The 16116-nt window shown below is 44.8% G+C and overlaps 1 protein-coding gene across 1 annotated transcript in view; it reads right to left on the bottom strand.

Moving 5' to 3' along the window:
* The window catches only part of EPB41L4B (erythrocyte membrane protein band 4.1 like 4B), a 142333-nt gene that overhangs the window by 23942 nt on the left and 102275 nt on the right, over positions 1–16116 (bottom strand). Inside the window, 4 exon segments of the mRNA XM_047768117.1 lie at positions 4830–4928; positions 8664–8731; positions 9560–9685; positions 14963–15081. Of these exon segments, the coding sequence (XP_047624073.1) occupies positions 4830–4928; positions 8664–8731; positions 9560–9685; positions 14963–15081 (412 nt within the window).

The following is a 16116-nucleotide window of genomic DNA, read 5'->3' on the forward strand; positions in this document are numbered from 1 at the left end:
TCTGCTCATGGACCCTTGAGTTGTTTCTACCTTTTGGCTACTGTGAATAGTGCTGCTATGAACAGTGATCTACAAACACCTGTTTGAGGCCCTGCTTTCAATTCCTGGAGGTTGGAATTCCACCTAGGAGTGGAACTGCTGAGATGCATGGCAGTTCTATGTTTAACTTTTTGAGGAACCCCCAGACCAAGGGATGTTATTCTGAGTAGCCTTCCTTACGAGGGTAAATACAAGGCTTGCAGGAATCTACTGCTCTGATGAAGGGTGTGTAATGGCCCATCTGTGGCCTCACAGCAACTGTCTCTTTGGTGAAATACACCAGTTATAGAGAAGGAGTTGGGCCCATTCATTTTGGGGCCGAGTAGCTCTGGTCTTCGACCCCCTCTGATGGAATGGGATGACCCAGGATGTAAAGGACACCAGAGGGAGAAGTCTGGGTTGCCATCTGGGGCTCATCTTGGGGCTTGAATGTGTGGGCAAGGCTTGAATGTGTGGGCAAGCTATGTCAAGGCTGGAAGCCCTTCTGCTCTGGCACAGAGCTGGACCATCAGTCCCCCACTCTTAGGATGGACAGTATTTTCTTAAACTTACAGAAGTTAAGACAAACCCCCTAGCTCCTTACTGCCAACCAGATTGCTGTCTGTGCAGGAAAGGGCTAACTCAGCAAGACTCAGGTGCTCAGATCCTGTGCATCCTGGTCATTGACGAGCTCCCAAGAGGACCTCCAGACCCTTGGAATACCCTCCTGGATAAGTGTGTCTCTGCACACCTGAGACCTTGGCCAGGACTGATCGTTTATGCTATTAATGTCATTTATGATGAATGCCTGGTTTCTGAGGTAAATTCATGTTAAATGCATGAAATATTTGAAGAAGTTAGTTTATGTGTAGTATGAGTCTTTAAAAAAAAAAAAAGATTTCTGGGGTTCCCATTATGGCTCAGTAAAAGCAAATCTGACTAGTATCCATGAGGACACAGGTTCAATCCCTGGCCTCCCTCAGTGGGTTAAGGATCTGCTGTTGCCGTGAGCTGTGGTGTATGTAGGTCACAGATGCAGCTCGGATGCTGAATTGCTGTGGCTGTGGTGTAGGCCAGCAGCTACAGTTCTGATTTGACCCCTAGCCTGGGAACTTCCATATGCCTCAAATGCGGCCCTAAAAAGACAAAAAAAAAAAAAATTCTTTCTATTTTAACGATACATAAACAAGGAAAAAAAAGTCTAGAGTAACAGTCATAAGTGTGAACATTGGTTATTTTTGATGGTGTGATTCTGGAGAATTAATTTTCTCTTTGGGCTTTTCTGCCTTAATTGAATATTTTTAGATTTTTACACTAAGTTTTTGTTTTTTGTGGGGTTTTTTGGCTGCACTCACAAGCATTCCAGGGCTAGGGACTGAACCTGCACCACAGCAGCGACCCGAGCCACAACAGTGACACCACCAGGTCCTTAACCTGCTGCACCACCAGGGAACTCCCAGATTTTTACACTATGTTTATTTTTATTGATTTACTTTCTGCTTTTTAAGGCTGCACCCAGGAATATGGAGGTTCCCAGGCTAGGGGTTGAATCAGAGCTACAGCTGCCGGCCTAAACCACAGCTCACAGCAACGCCGAATCCTTAACTCACCGAGCAAGGCCAGGGATCGAACCCGCAACCTCATGGTTACTAGTCAGATTCGTTTCCACTGAGCCACAATGGGAACTCCTACACTAAGTTTAAACAAATAGTAAAGTTATATTTCTGGGAAAAAATAAAGTAGCTTGTCATTTTCTAAACATACCAGCTGATATCAACAGAAAGATGACACTTTTACCTGTCTTAAACTCTTTACAGAATTCGCTTCTCCCTTCATTCTATGCATAGAAGCAAGCCCCACTGTTCCTCCCTAGGTTGTATTTCAAGAAAAGAACACAATTGGGGCTTTGGTTTATAGCCTAAAAAGGAGCAATTTGAGAACTTGTTCAGACAACTTAAACATCACAGTGCTTTTGATGGAGTACCCTAAAACCCAAACAAATATACATAATTCTGGCCTAGGAACTATGACTGCTGTAACTGCCGAAAGGACTCACGTATCCCCCCAGATCTCAAAAATAATTATTTATTTTTTGGGAAATGAGAAATCTGAGTTTTTCTAATCTGTATTCTTTTTTTAAAAAAATTATAGTTGATTTACAATATTGTGCCAATTTCTGCCATAGAGCAAAGTGATACATATATATATACACACATTCTTTTTTTACATTATTTTTTCCATCATGGTCTATCCCAGGAGATTGGATATAGTTCCCTGTGCTATACTGTTCAATCTGTATTCTTTAACCACATAAACTTTATCACTATCTATGAGCAGAAGAGATGAGCAAAGAAGTAGTAGCCACTGGTGACAATACAACAGCTATTTATAGGACAAAGACTTAAAGCTGGGAAAATCCCATCCATCAGTTTGCCTATTTACTACTAATGGGGGAAATGCTGCCATTCTTTGATTTTTTCCAAGCAGAATACTTTGGGGGGGGGGGGGGTCTTAAGAAATACACACGTTAAGTTAGAGGTTTGAAAAGGGTTTTCTTAGAAGAGGCAATTTGGGGAGTTAGTTAAATTTTCTTTCCTTTCAGGCCATATATTAGTCATTGTTTCCAACGTGATTACCTATCCTGAATGGGTGATAACATTTTGAGATTTGAGATGTGAAAGGAAAGGCTAATCCTGCTAGCTTTATCCTCAGAGGAGCAGATTTTTCATGGTTTAATTTGTCCCCCAGAGATCATTAGGAGTGTTAATTATCTGAATCTTACTCGTTTGGGCTTTCCTAGGAAATATAGTTGCTACACTGTCCAGAAATTTCTATTAAGGCTAATGAGGTGGGATGTGTCAGCACCTTCCTGCTTCTTCCCCTTTTCATAAGGTGCACCTGGCAGGCCTGAGATGGATGCTTGGAAGTGCATCTGGAGTCATGCTCCTTATCCTATGCTTCGTGCTCTTGATACCTCCTAAACTTGACTTTTTTTTTTTTTTTTTGGTCTTTTGTCTTTTGAGGGCTGCACCCGCGGCATACGGAGGTTCTCAGGCTAGGAGTCGAATCAGAGCTATAGCTGCTGGCCTACGCCACAGCCACAGCCATGGCCACGCCAGATTGGAGCCACCTCTGCGACCTACACCTCAGCTCACGTCAATGCCAGATCCTTAAGCCACTGAGTGAAGCCAGGGATCGAACCGGCAACCTCATGGTTCCTAGTCCGATAGTTTTTGCTGCGCCACGACGGGAACTCCAAACTTGACCTTTTCTTTTTAGGCCGCACCTTTGGCATATGGAAGTTCCCAGGCTAGGGGTCAAATCGGAGCTGTAGCTAGAGACACAGACACAGCCACAGCCACACCAAATCCAAGCTGCATCTGAGACCTGTGCCATAGCTTGCAGCAACGCCAGATCTTTAACCCACTGAGGGAGGCCAGGGATCGAACCTGCATCCTCGTGGATACTAGTTGGGGTCTTAACCCACTGAGCCACAATGGGAACTCCAAGCTTGACCTTTTCAGAGGCTTTGATCCATAAGAAGGAAGGAAGGGGAACTAACTATCCTTCAGCCAGGTTCCTATCAAGGGCTTTACCCACATTATCTCATATTTACCCTCACAAAACTCTCACCCATTGTACAGATGAAGAAGGAAAGGTTTGAAGAGTAATTTTCCCAAGAGGTTACAACCGTAAACTGAGAAGCCTTTCTAACCCCAGAGCCCCACGCTTTCCACAGCACCCAAAGATTCCCCTGCACCTCTGACCAATTATATATCCAAGCACGATGCCTAGGCCACAAATGAGGTCAAGAAATGGGAACTACCATTGTGATGGCATTAATATACCACCACCCTTCTGCAGCATTTTCCTGTCTTCTTTGGATTATAATTATTTGCAATCTGCCTTTCTCGCTTAATAAATTGTGAATCCTCACATGAGAATTGTTAAAATCATTTTGTTCTTCCTCCATGGTGCCTAGAATAGCCCCATGCACAGGGTAGCCAAGGAACTTTTCTTAAGCAGAACAGAACTGAACGGGCCCTGGTGGTTCTGGGACACTTTGGAATGTGGCTCCTCCTACAACTCAGTGATTAACTCTGGCTCTGTTGAAATGCTGCCTTTTCAATAAGGGACCATGGAGGCAGCATCACTATGGCTCCCTGTGTCCCCCTCTGATATTTGTTCCCCTTGAGCGTGGGCTGGATCTAGTGACCTCCTTCTAATGAACAGAATCAGGAAAAAATGATGGGATGTCCTTTCTAAGATCAGGTTATAAAAGACTGTGATGTTGCCTTCCTAGCGTTCTCCCTAGCTCTTCTTGTGTGTTTTCTCTGATGGAGAAAGTGAGAGAGAGCCACATGACGTGGAACTAAGGGCAACCTCCAGCCAACAGCCAGCAAGGAATGATGCCCTCTGTCGGAGAGAACTGAATCCTCGAGGAACTGAATCCTGTCCCAAAGTGCCTGAAAGAGCTTTCAGATGAGACTGCAGCCCTTGCCAACAGCCTTAAGAGAGATTCTGACCAAGAAGACACAGCTAAGCCATGCCTGGACTCCCAACCCACAGAAACGGTGAGGTAATAAATGTGGATTGTTTTAAGCCACTAAAACTTATAGTCATGTGTTAGATAGCAACCAATAATGAATACACGTGCCAACTATGTCATGTTTTCAGGGAGAAATTGCAAACAGACCGTATTTGGGGGATGGCTCGTTGGGAATGGGATGCAGGGCTACGAAACACTTATAACTGGACATTTAGCAGCACCTTTGTTGTTATAATTGAAACACTTGCAGCACAGAACTCACAAACTGTATTGTCTTGTTAACTTCCTCACTCGAGGAGGCTTGATTTCCGGCTTCTCCACAGCTGGCTGGGTAGTTTCCACACGTATAGGAATGGGACTTCTGGAGACACACCAGAAAAGCAGAATACCACCAATAAGGTTTATGGTCTGGGTTTGGCTGTAAGGACTGCTTTCTCAGTTCATTTCTACCTTAATACTATTGATGGTCAAGATATCCATTTTTTTCTCTCCTTTTCACTCTACTTATTACATATAAATTTTTTTTTGTCTTTTTGCTATTTCTTGGGCTGCTCCCTCGGCATATGGAGGTTCCCAGGCTAGGGGTCTAATCGGAGCTGTAGCCACCGGCCTACGCCAGAGCCACAGCAACGCGGGATCCGAGCCGCGTCTGCAACCTACACCACAGCTCACGGCAACGCCGGATCGTTAACCCACTGAGCAAGGGCAGGGACCGAACCCGCAACCTCATGGTTCCTAGTTGGGTTCGTTAACCACTGCTCCACAATGGGAACTCCACATATAATTCCTTTAAAACATCACAGAAAATCCAAAACCAAAAAAAAAAAAAAAAAACCCAAAAACCCCCCAAAAAAACATAGGGAAAAAATATAGTAAGCAAGAACTGAAAATATATTTTTTAAAAAGAGAAAGAATGATAGAGTAGTTAACGTTAAAAAAATTAACATCAGAAAACCTTCGAGACTGGCTCTAAAACATTTTAATTCTATGTCCAGGTGAAAATGTTAAAAATTAAGCTTCCTGGAGTTCCAGTCATGGCTCTGTGGAAACGAATCTGACTGGTATCCATGAGGATGCAGGTTCGATCCCTGGCCTGGCTCAGCAGGTTAAGGATCTGGCGTTGCCGTGATCAGTGGGGTAGGTCGCAGACATGACTTGGATCCTGCATTGCTGTGGCTGTGATGTAGACGAGGGTGGCTACAGCTCCCATTTGACCCCTAGCCTGGGAACCTCCATATGCCACTAGTGTGGCCCTGGAAAGACAAAAAAAAAAAAAAAACAACTGAGCTTCCTTTTCATATTTCCTCAAGAAAATATACCAGCTCACCCGTGGGCTTACTCAAAACAATGACTTTTAAGAAAAAGCTTTTACACATTTTTTTTTTGTAGTGGTCATGACTGGTTCCACTTAAACAATCAGAAATTACCTACTGGGACCAATGGGCATCAAAACAAGTTGAGGTTCTCAGCCAGGGACCTCCAGCAAGACAGTGAATACTTCTGGGCCTCCATTTCCCCTTCTCGTCTGTGCCCAATAAAACGATGGCTAATTAAACACGTGAGTGAGCAAATCTGAAACTGCAGTCAACATATTCCAGGTTCATGATCTCCTCAAGCTGGGACCCCAGAGTCAGTGGAACAGAGTCCATGGAAGAACACACAGGAGACCACATAACTGTCCTTGTGTGGAATGGGTGGGGTCTGGGAAGCTTCAAGGAGCGGTTTACACTTAACCAGATGGAGGGAAGAGTTTCCAGGTGGGAGTCAAAGTGGAGACCCAGAACGGCTGATGGCTAAGGTCCCTGCAGGAGGGCAAGGGACCATGACTAGATGGGAAAGCAGGGCCAGGGGAAGAGGTGCCTCAGACTGAGCTGTTTACACTGAAGGCAAAGGCAGTCTCTGAAGGTTTTAGGCAAAGGGGTGGCATGCTCAGACTTGCATTTTCTGTTATTATCATTTTTTTCTTTTTAGGGCTGCACCTGCAGCATATGGAAGTTCCCAGGCTAGGGGTCGAATGGGAGCTACAGCTGACAGCCTACACCACAGCCACAGCAATGTGGGATCTGAGCCACATCTGCAACCTACACCACAGCCACAGCAACAGCAGATCTGAGCCGAATCTTCGACCAACATTGGAGCCTTATCCCACTGAGCGAGGCCAAGAAACAAACCTGCATCCTCATGAATACTAGTTGGATTCTCTTTTTTTTTTTCTTTTTGTCTTTTCTAGGGCCGCACCTTTGGCATATGGAGGTTCCCAGGCTAGGGGTCTAATCGGAGCTGTAGCTGCCAAGCCTACACCACAGCCACAGCAACGTGGGCTCCAAGCCGCGTCTGCAACCTGCAGCACAGCTCACGGCAACGCTGGATCCTTAACCGACTGAGCAAGGCCAGGGATCAAACATGCAACCTCATGGTTCTTAGTCAGATTCATTAACCACTGAGCCACGACAGGAACTAGTTGGATTCTTAACCCACTGAGCCACAACAGGAACTTCCTGACTTGCATTTTAGAAAGGCCGTTAGAGCAACAAAAGATGCTGTTAAGAGCAGGCCAGACAGGAGCATCTTAAAAGACGGTAGCAGCAGTTCTCCAGGATGAGAAATGGTGAGGGCTGAGAGTAAGGGTCATGAAGAGGAGGGGACAGATGTGAGAGATTACATGAAAGTCAAATTGCCAGGACTTGGTGATCATGTAGCTGAGGGCATGAAGTAGAAGAAAGTCAAGGACTCCCAGGCCTCAGGTCTGGATAACAGGCAGGTAACAATGCTATTCACCAAGACTGGAAAACAGACGAAGGGATAGTATGTAGGGTGAGAAGAGATAAACTAAGGTTTCAACAAGCCCAGGAGGCAGCTGGGTATGTGCCCTTGGTGTAAGACACATGTATACCAAGGACAAGGCCTGGGCATCAGAAGAGCACATAGGGAAATATTAGTTTTTATTTTTAGCAGTGATGGTAAGAATTCCCCCAGGGAAGTGGTTCCTAGATCACCTGGGCTGCCTGTTGACATTCTTGTTCCTGGCCTCTCCCCCTAAGCCCCCCACACCCCCAACCCCACCCAGCCCCCCAACACCCCCACTCCCCCACCAAAGGATCTGAAAGGTCTGGAGGAGGACCAGAGCCTTTGGTTTTAACAAGATTTGGATGCAGTGCTCCTTGGACTCCCTTTAGGAAACTCTATCCTAGGGAGACCACCCCCTCCACAGTGTTGGTAGACCGCCAAGGTGTCAACGGGGCTGCCGTGATCTATAGGTTGTTACTCACTTGGGCGGAGAGGGGAAGAGGTCTGCTTTCTACGAGATCAGGAAGGAAAGGTTGTCCTCTGTTGTGTTAGTGGTGGCCTGGAGGCATTAAAAACCATGGGTGGTTCTAGTACTCCAAGGAGCTCAGACGAGGAGCAGGTGAATGGACCCCAGGAAGAGGGATGAACTGAGCTGGGATGGCGAGCAGAAGTCAAGTCTTAAAGCCCCCTCTATGCTCTGTTAGGGAGTCTGGACTCCTCTTTGACTTTAAGCAAGGAAATGACAAGGTCAGATCTACATGCTTGAGAAGCAACTCAAGGTGATTTCTTTGTTGGGACAGCAGGTAGAAATATTAAAACAGTGGAGTTCCCGTTGTGGCTCAGTGGTTAATGAATCCGACTGGGAACCGTGAGGTTGCGGGTTCGATCCCTGGCCTCACTCAGCGTGTTAAGGATCCAGTGTTGCTGTGAGCTGTGGTGTAGGTTGCAGATGCGGCTGGGATCCCGAGTTGCTGTGGCTGTGGCTGTGGCTGTGGTGTAGGCCGGCGGCTATAGCTCTGATTAGACCCCTAGCCTGGGAACCTCCACATGCCGAGGGAGTGGCCCTAGGAAAGGCAAAAAGACAAAAAGAAAAAAAAAGAAGGAAAAAAAAAAGAAATATTAGAACAGAGAACAAGCAGCATTTTTGAGGCATAAAGGAAGCGAAGACAGTCTTTGTCTCTCTCCTCAGGCTCACATTTTCTCTCACTTTTCTTTTTCCTATTTTATTTGCAAGTGCCCTCGTGAGGAATGTTTTGAGGATAATGTTGATGATACTATTGTTTCCCCATTCAAACAAGAAGCAACAGACCTTACATTAGCGTCCTGAAGACTGGATTTCTTATTGATATTTACAAAGGTTGATTCCTCTTTTCCAACCTGTGAAAGCAAACAGGCAGGTTAGTCAAAATGGAACATCTTGGCAGGCAAAAATGTTTTCAAGTCTCCCACGTTCAAAGGATTAGAGAAATGTGAAGGTGTATCAAAGAGATAGATCATCAAGTACTCAGGCAATAACAACTTTTTTTCCTGGTGTTTATTTAATTTAACAAAAAGAATGTTTTCTTGAGTCATTCCCCATCATGGAGCTTAACACATAATCACTCAAATACAATCAATGCTTTGCATTCATACTCTTACCGAGCGCCTGCCATGTGCCAGCTCATGTCTGAATGAGAAAAGGATGGTGTGGGAAACGCCGAACCCACAGGCTCATCCCCCACCTCGCATTTTAGCTCAGGAATAATAGTCAGCTCTATGCTCACATGGCACTTACAGCTTACACAGAGTTTAGAATCTGTCCCTTCTTTTCCATCAGTGTACCAAGCCTGGGAGGAATTATGTCATATGATTTTGATAGAAGCCTTGTCCTCCTCCCTCTGGTGAGTCCCACAAAGAATGGTGGGGAAGGGAGGGACACCCACTCAGCCATCCGTGCCAGCTGAATAAAGGGAGACGCATTGGGGGGGGGGGGTCCTCATACCCACCACAGTGAACAGAGCTGGCCCTTTCACTCTCCCAACTAATAACCACACTGGTTAATAACTCCTTCTAGTCAAAGCTCTGTTCACGTAACAGGTGTGGTTCCTGTCTCCCAGCTGGACCCTGACTGACACAGCATCTCAGTCCTAGGGTGGCTCTTTCTTCCGCGTGGCACCGAGGAAACCCGGACACGGGAGATCAAGGGCACGCACACTCTGCACGTACCTGGGCACTCATTCGGGAAGCATTCTCCAGCTGGGCTTTCAAAATGTTACACTTCACATGGTCAGCCACGGGGGAAGGCAAGAGCGGGGTCTGGAGAGTCTTCTCGGAAACTTTTTTTTCTTCGGCCTGAGATGAATCAAAATACACGCCGCAGATTGTAAACAAAGAACCAAGAGAACACTTACGTGAATGTCTCCCATCAATCATCACTGCCCATAACACACAGGCTTAAACCTCCAGACAAGGGTGTCACCAACTCCTTATACTTGTACCAGTGCTTTTACTACCTGCCAAGGATTCAGAAGCATAGCCTTTAGTCTCTGGTGAGGCAGGGGGAGGATGCCTGAGGAAGCCCGTGAGCCAGAAGACAGGCTCTTGGAGACCCATGGAGTTAGAGCCAGTGGCAGAACCAGGACTCAAGCCCTGAATTTCCTATACACGACTGCAAGGCTCCTTTCTCTATGACGGCCACTGCTTACATATAAAGACTCAAGTCTGTGACTTGTTGGGTCAAGGGAAAGAGTCCAAAGTATTTATTGGTATTTTCACAGTAAGTCTTGAAGGAAGTTGTGATTCTTCATGAGAAATCTGCTTCTAGGTTGCCTCGCTGTATCGAGTGTCTCAGACTTCAATAATCTGGTACCACCTTTCCTATCTTTGCCATGTCTCATGGATTAACTAAATGCATACCTGTAATTCATATAATCCAGTTAAGGTAGATTACCCTGGGACTACGTATGGTAAGTGTGTCCCAAGCAATGACATCTTTGAAATCACGAACTTGGTGACTATTGTATTTATTATAATATGCATTATGATAGTTATATAACTATTAAAAATACTCATCTATGTAAATAACTTGACATCATCTTTGATTGGACACACATCACATTCTGGAAAATGTCCTATTGTTAAGATGCCTATTGTGGTCATTGCATATCCCAGTGCTGACATGATGCTCAGCACAGAGCAGGTGCTCAATAAAAATCTGCCGAAGAGGATTATAATAATACATAGTTATTGGAAGATGTGTGTTTAATAGAAAAGATACCAGACCAGAGTTCCTGTTGTGGCACAGCAGCAATGAATCCAACTAGGAACCATAAGGTTGCGGGTATGATCCCTGGCCTTGCTCAGTGGGTTAAGGATCCGGCGTTGCTGTGAGCTGTGGTGTAGGCTGGCAGCTATAACTCTGATTAGACCCCTAGCCTGAGAACCTCCATATACCGCGGGTGCAGCCCTAAAAAAGCGAAAAAGAAAAAAAAAAGGAAAGAAAGAAAGAAAAAAAGACACCAGACCATATAATTGCTAAAAGTCAATTTGTGACCTCAGGACTTAATTAGCCACAATGTACCAGGGCAGGAACAAAATGTTCTAAAAGACTCAAATCCTGCAAGTTCCCAAATTAATTGCATTCACTAATTCAAATGTCCTATTGAGCACACTGATACACACAGCAGGAGTATTATGAAAGCCCTAAGGGACGCTTAGGGCCACTGGCTGATTGACATCACTGAACAAAGAAAAGAGGCCATAGAATGCAGTTTCCCAGTGGGACCGCCAAACACGTAGAGTGCATTTGTAAAAAGCTGAACTCAGCAATTTCATGAACCGGCAAGATGAACAAAGAAGATCTGGATTTGAATCTCACCTCTTTCCCTTACTAGCATCATAAAAAGGTGAGGATGGTGAGGATGATAATGACGGGGAAGGGTGGGAAGTGGGGGCGGGCGAGGGGCATTTCCCTATGCATGTCCCACTTAACCATCCTATTTGAAGGGCTATACTATCACCATCCCCATGGTATAGATGAGAAAAACCCAGCAGAGAGATGCTAAGTCACTTGCCCAAGGTCACACAGGAAGTACACAAAAGAGCCAAGATTCTCACCCAGGACTGGGTGACTCCAAAGTTAGTGCCCCTGACCACCCAGCCACACTGGCTCCCCTTAACCTCTCTGAGGCTCAGTTTCTTTCCTCATAAGAGTATCACAGCATCATATAAGGAAGAAAAGATATGAATGGGACTTTCATGTTAGAGTCTTTGGTTAGAAGAGAAAATATGCCCCTAGCCTGGGAACCTCCATATGCCATGGGTGCGGCCTTAAAAAAAAAAAAAAAAGAAAGAAAATACAACTAAAAAGAGAGCATCAGATAGGGGGACACTAACAGTCCAAAGTCCATGAGGTTTGGTATAAAGAAAATAGACTCTTTTGAATGGAGTCAGTAATATAAAGACTTAATATTTTCTTTAAAAAAAAAAGTAACATTTTTTAAAAGATAAGCTTTAAAGTATAGTTTCAGGATAATTTATATTTGTAAATCCTGTTATATTAAGACAACTGTTTAATACTAGCGTGGGTATTTTCCCTGGTGTATGAAGAGTTAATTTTTTAATTAGATTTAATTTTGGGGGAATGATATGCTGAAATACAAGAATTAAATTGGTTCTAAAGCCTAGCTGAGGTTTTTGACAATTGCTTAAGGGGATATAGTTACATTGACAGTAATGACCGAGGACCTATTTTTTTTTTTAAATCGAATACTGCTAAAATAAGGAAAGAATGAGAATTTCAACATTGTTTTTTTTTTCCTTGGATTTACTAATTCTAAACTGCTTTTGGATTTAAAAATTCAAGCTGGCTTATCCCATTCTATTTGACAAAACAGGAGTCACTGTTCAGCTCTATGACTTGACTCAGGTGAAGACCAATGTAAATTTTGGAAAATGTGAGTCTCATTACATGATTATGTTTGCAAAAAAGGCATCTCTATGAGGGATAAACATCTGGATTACAAGAGGATGGCTCCAAGGATGTTACGCTTTCTTTCTTTGCCTGACCATGTTTTGTCTTTTACATTCAATTTGAATTGTGGAAAGAGGTTTTATCATTCAATATGGAAATACAGATTTCAAAATATACAAATGAACGATAATTGGGCTTTGATATTGTAATTGGAAACAGTCCTTCTGCTTGAGGATGTCATTTGGGGATAAAGAAATGATCAGATGCAGTTTTCAATTGTTTATACAAATTGTGTACATATTTAAAATCTGATGAGATTTAAATTTCTGCAATAATGTTGGTACAAGTTCTCGCCATTAATGTATCCAAACCCAGAAGAATCAGAGGATCCTTGATCCTTGAGGCTGAAAAAAAAAACCCTTTAAAAGCCATCAAAGCCAGGGGTTTCCAATTGTGGTATCGTGTTAAGTTGTGAAGACTGTTGCCAGGGTTGTTTTATGAATATTAAAGAATCACAGTGTGAAGTAATATACTTTGCTTGTGTGTTAGGACAAAGTCAAGGTTATCTAACATCACTCTAGCCCACTTGCTCACTGATGCATTTCTTCGAGTGGAGGAGAAAAGAGGGGCGTATTGCTTGAGCTCCAGGGAAATGCTCAATAGCTCACAGCTATCTCACCTACACCTTAACCCAGAGCAAACCACCACTGTTGACATCTCACCACTATTCAAGGCACTTACAAGTTACATAGAGCTTGTGAGTCCTCTGCTACTATATGCTATACTTCCTTGCAAAACATTTTTGGATTTTGCCAAACTGCAGGTAAGCCCCTGTTAAAACAATTTATTGTGAGGACTGCAGAAGAAAAGGCGAAAACCAAGAAGACCCACCCAGGGGCATAGAATGCATTGGGCTGACTCCCAACACCTCGCACAGGCCTGTTTCAATGGAGATTTACTGATGGAATGAACCTGAGTGCCATCCTGCAGGAGGAATTTTTTCCAGCTGGCCATCAGGGAGGCTAATGTCAAAGAAAAAGTGGGTGAACAGGGTCTTGAATTGGGGACCCATTAGTGATCACAGGGACCTGAGGTTCTCCTGCTGGGGTGTGGGAGCACAAGGGAGTGGGGGTCTCCTGAGAAACTTGGGAAGGCTAATGTAGGCTAGAGGCTTGTCTAGGGGTGGAGGAGCAGCCCAGACAGGAGGCATAACCTTCCCACATTCACCACTGCACGTAAGGAGGGGGAGCTTTCTAGGCAAGATCAGGCAAATTCTTCCTATTCCCTCTTATAAAGGGCCAAAGCTAAGCCATTGGGGGCGGCGGAGGGGGGGGGTGGCGGCGGGAATAAATGTCCCATGAGTAAAGAAGATTATTCCTATGGGGATTTTAAAGATTAAATTATGTGTGCAACAGTGAATCTCTCCAACAGGGGCAATTTTGCCCTTCAGGGGACATTTGGCAATGTCTGGAGACAATTTGGGTGTCATACCTGGATGTGGGGGGTTCCACTGGCATGTAGGGGGTAGATGCTGCAAAACATCCTCCGATGCACAGGATAGCCCTTCTGCAACATTATTAGCCCCAAATACCATGAGGGCCTAAGTTGAGACACGGTGGTGCAGAAAAATGAAGAAGCATGTTGGAGTGCAGAGGGCATTGGACCAGGAGTTGGGGCCCAAGGATTCAGCCCCTGCTCTGTGACCTTGAGCAAGCCATTTCCCTTTCTGTGGATGCTGAAAAGCTTGAACGAAATGATAGATTGAATCCAGCACCAGCTTTCTAAGTTCTAAGCTAAAATTTGGCCTTTGTAAGGTTGTCCATTTGGATATAAGGAAAGATCCAGACAAAAGAAAGCTGGAGGAAAGCTTCTGCCTTTCCCTCCCTCCCTCCTTCAATCCCCCACCCTTTTGTTCCATTAGCAAACAGTTACTGACCATCTAGATGCGCCAGGTACTATTTGAAGGAGATAGAGGGTGCTATGGACTGAACAGTGTCCTCCCCAAATGCACATGCTGAAACCCTAACCACCCGTGTGATGGTGTTTGGGCATGGGGCCTTGGAGAAGTAGTCAGATTTAGATGAGGTCATGACGGTGGGGCCCTCAGGACGGAATTAATGGCTTTACAAGGGAAAGTGAGAAAGATCCCTCTCTTCTGGAAAGTGAGGACACAATGAAAAGGCAAGCAGCTTCGAGCCAGGAAGAGGGCTCTCGCCAGGGAACCAAATCATCTGGCACTTTGACCTTGGACTTCCCAGCCTCCAGCACAGGGAGAAAGCAGTGTCTGTCACCACCCAGTCTATGGCTATTTGTTCTAACAGCCTGTGCAGACTAGCAGAGAGAGGTGGAAATGGAAAGAAGTACATGTGGGAAAATGGAAAGAGGTAAATGTGGATGTCTCCCTCGTGGAACTTTCAGCCAGAAGGATGGAGAAACCACTGACAGATCCAGCCCGTTGGCCTCAGCACTGGGGACAGCTGTAATTCATCCAAAAGAATGTAAGTACATTTCAGCTCCTAAGAGACATGCTGAGCAGAAATGTCAGGAAAGATTGAATAGAAATCCCTCCAAGACAAAAGCACGTGGTTTCGGAGGCAGGCAGGGTCATCATCAGAAGTTTGATGGGAGCCCCAGGACCATGCTCTGGTCCACAGTACCTTATTTATGTTGATGTGCAGAGCAGGCCAGGGTCCGGCAGCCTTCACAGTTTCCAGTTCCAGCTTCTTCAGATGGGCAGCAGCTTCACTGAACAGGGCAGGTCCTCCTGGACTCAGTTCTGCAAGGGAATTGAAGAAGGAAAAGTTGAAAGGGCAGAGAGATGTAGGTGATAAAAGATGCTTGCCAGAGTCCAACCCCCCAGTGCTGTTCTGCCTGGCCTCTCTTCCAGCAGCTTGAATCCTTCAGTTAAGCACTAGCAGATGGGATATGAGAACGTTTAAGGTCAAGTTTCAAGGCCTAACTCCCTCATATGTGGGCTGGGTGGCCCTGGGCAGGTTACATTACTTCTCTGAGCCTCTGAGCCATTTTAAAATGGGAATAAAATTACTTACCTCGCAGAGTTGCTGTGAATATTAAGTGAAGTAATTCATGTACAAATGCTTTATTAATGGAAAAGCACTATACAAAGTAGAAAGATGAGAGTTCAGGCTACCAGGCAAAGGAATGTACTCTTAAAAACCATGCTATGTTTCTAGGGAGTTCCCGTTGTGGCAGAGTGGTAACGAACCCAACTAGTATCCATGAGGAGGCAGGTTCGATCCCTGGCCTCACTCAGTGGGTCAGGGATCTGGCATTGCTGTGAGCTGCTATGGCTGTGGAGTAGGCTGGCAGCTGTAGCTCCAATTTGACCCCTATCCTGGGAACTTCCATATGCCATAGGTGCGGCCCTCAAAAAAAATGTTATGTTTCTAAAATCAAATTCCTTGATTCTGATTTCTGTGCATTGGATTAGTTTACTACCACTGCTCCCACTAGCTTGTTTTTATCCATTAATACATTAAATATTCATCAAGTGTTCAATATTCATTACACTTTAAAGTTTGTGCCAGGTGATGTTAGCAAACTGAGATCTGGGAAGCTGGAATCAAAAGATGAATGAAACACAATTCTAGTCCAGGAAGGGACAGGGACAGACACCTGTGCAGATACTTGAAATAAGAGTGAACAAAGATTTATTTCCTTGTATAGAAGTAGGAGGGAAAGCACTCCCAAGGCAGGAATTGGGAGGAGATGTTAGAGAAAGTTTCAGTGACAACCTCTGAGCTGGTTCCTGGAGGATGTGTAGGAGTTCACTAGGGTGGAGAAAAGCATT

Source organism: Phacochoerus africanus, chromosome 2 (genome assembly GCF_016906955.1).
Source record: "Phacochoerus africanus isolate WHEZ1 chromosome 2, ROS_Pafr_v1, whole genome shotgun sequence".
NCBI classification, from domain to species: Eukaryota; Metazoa; Chordata; class Mammalia; order Artiodactyla; family Suidae; genus Phacochoerus; species Phacochoerus africanus.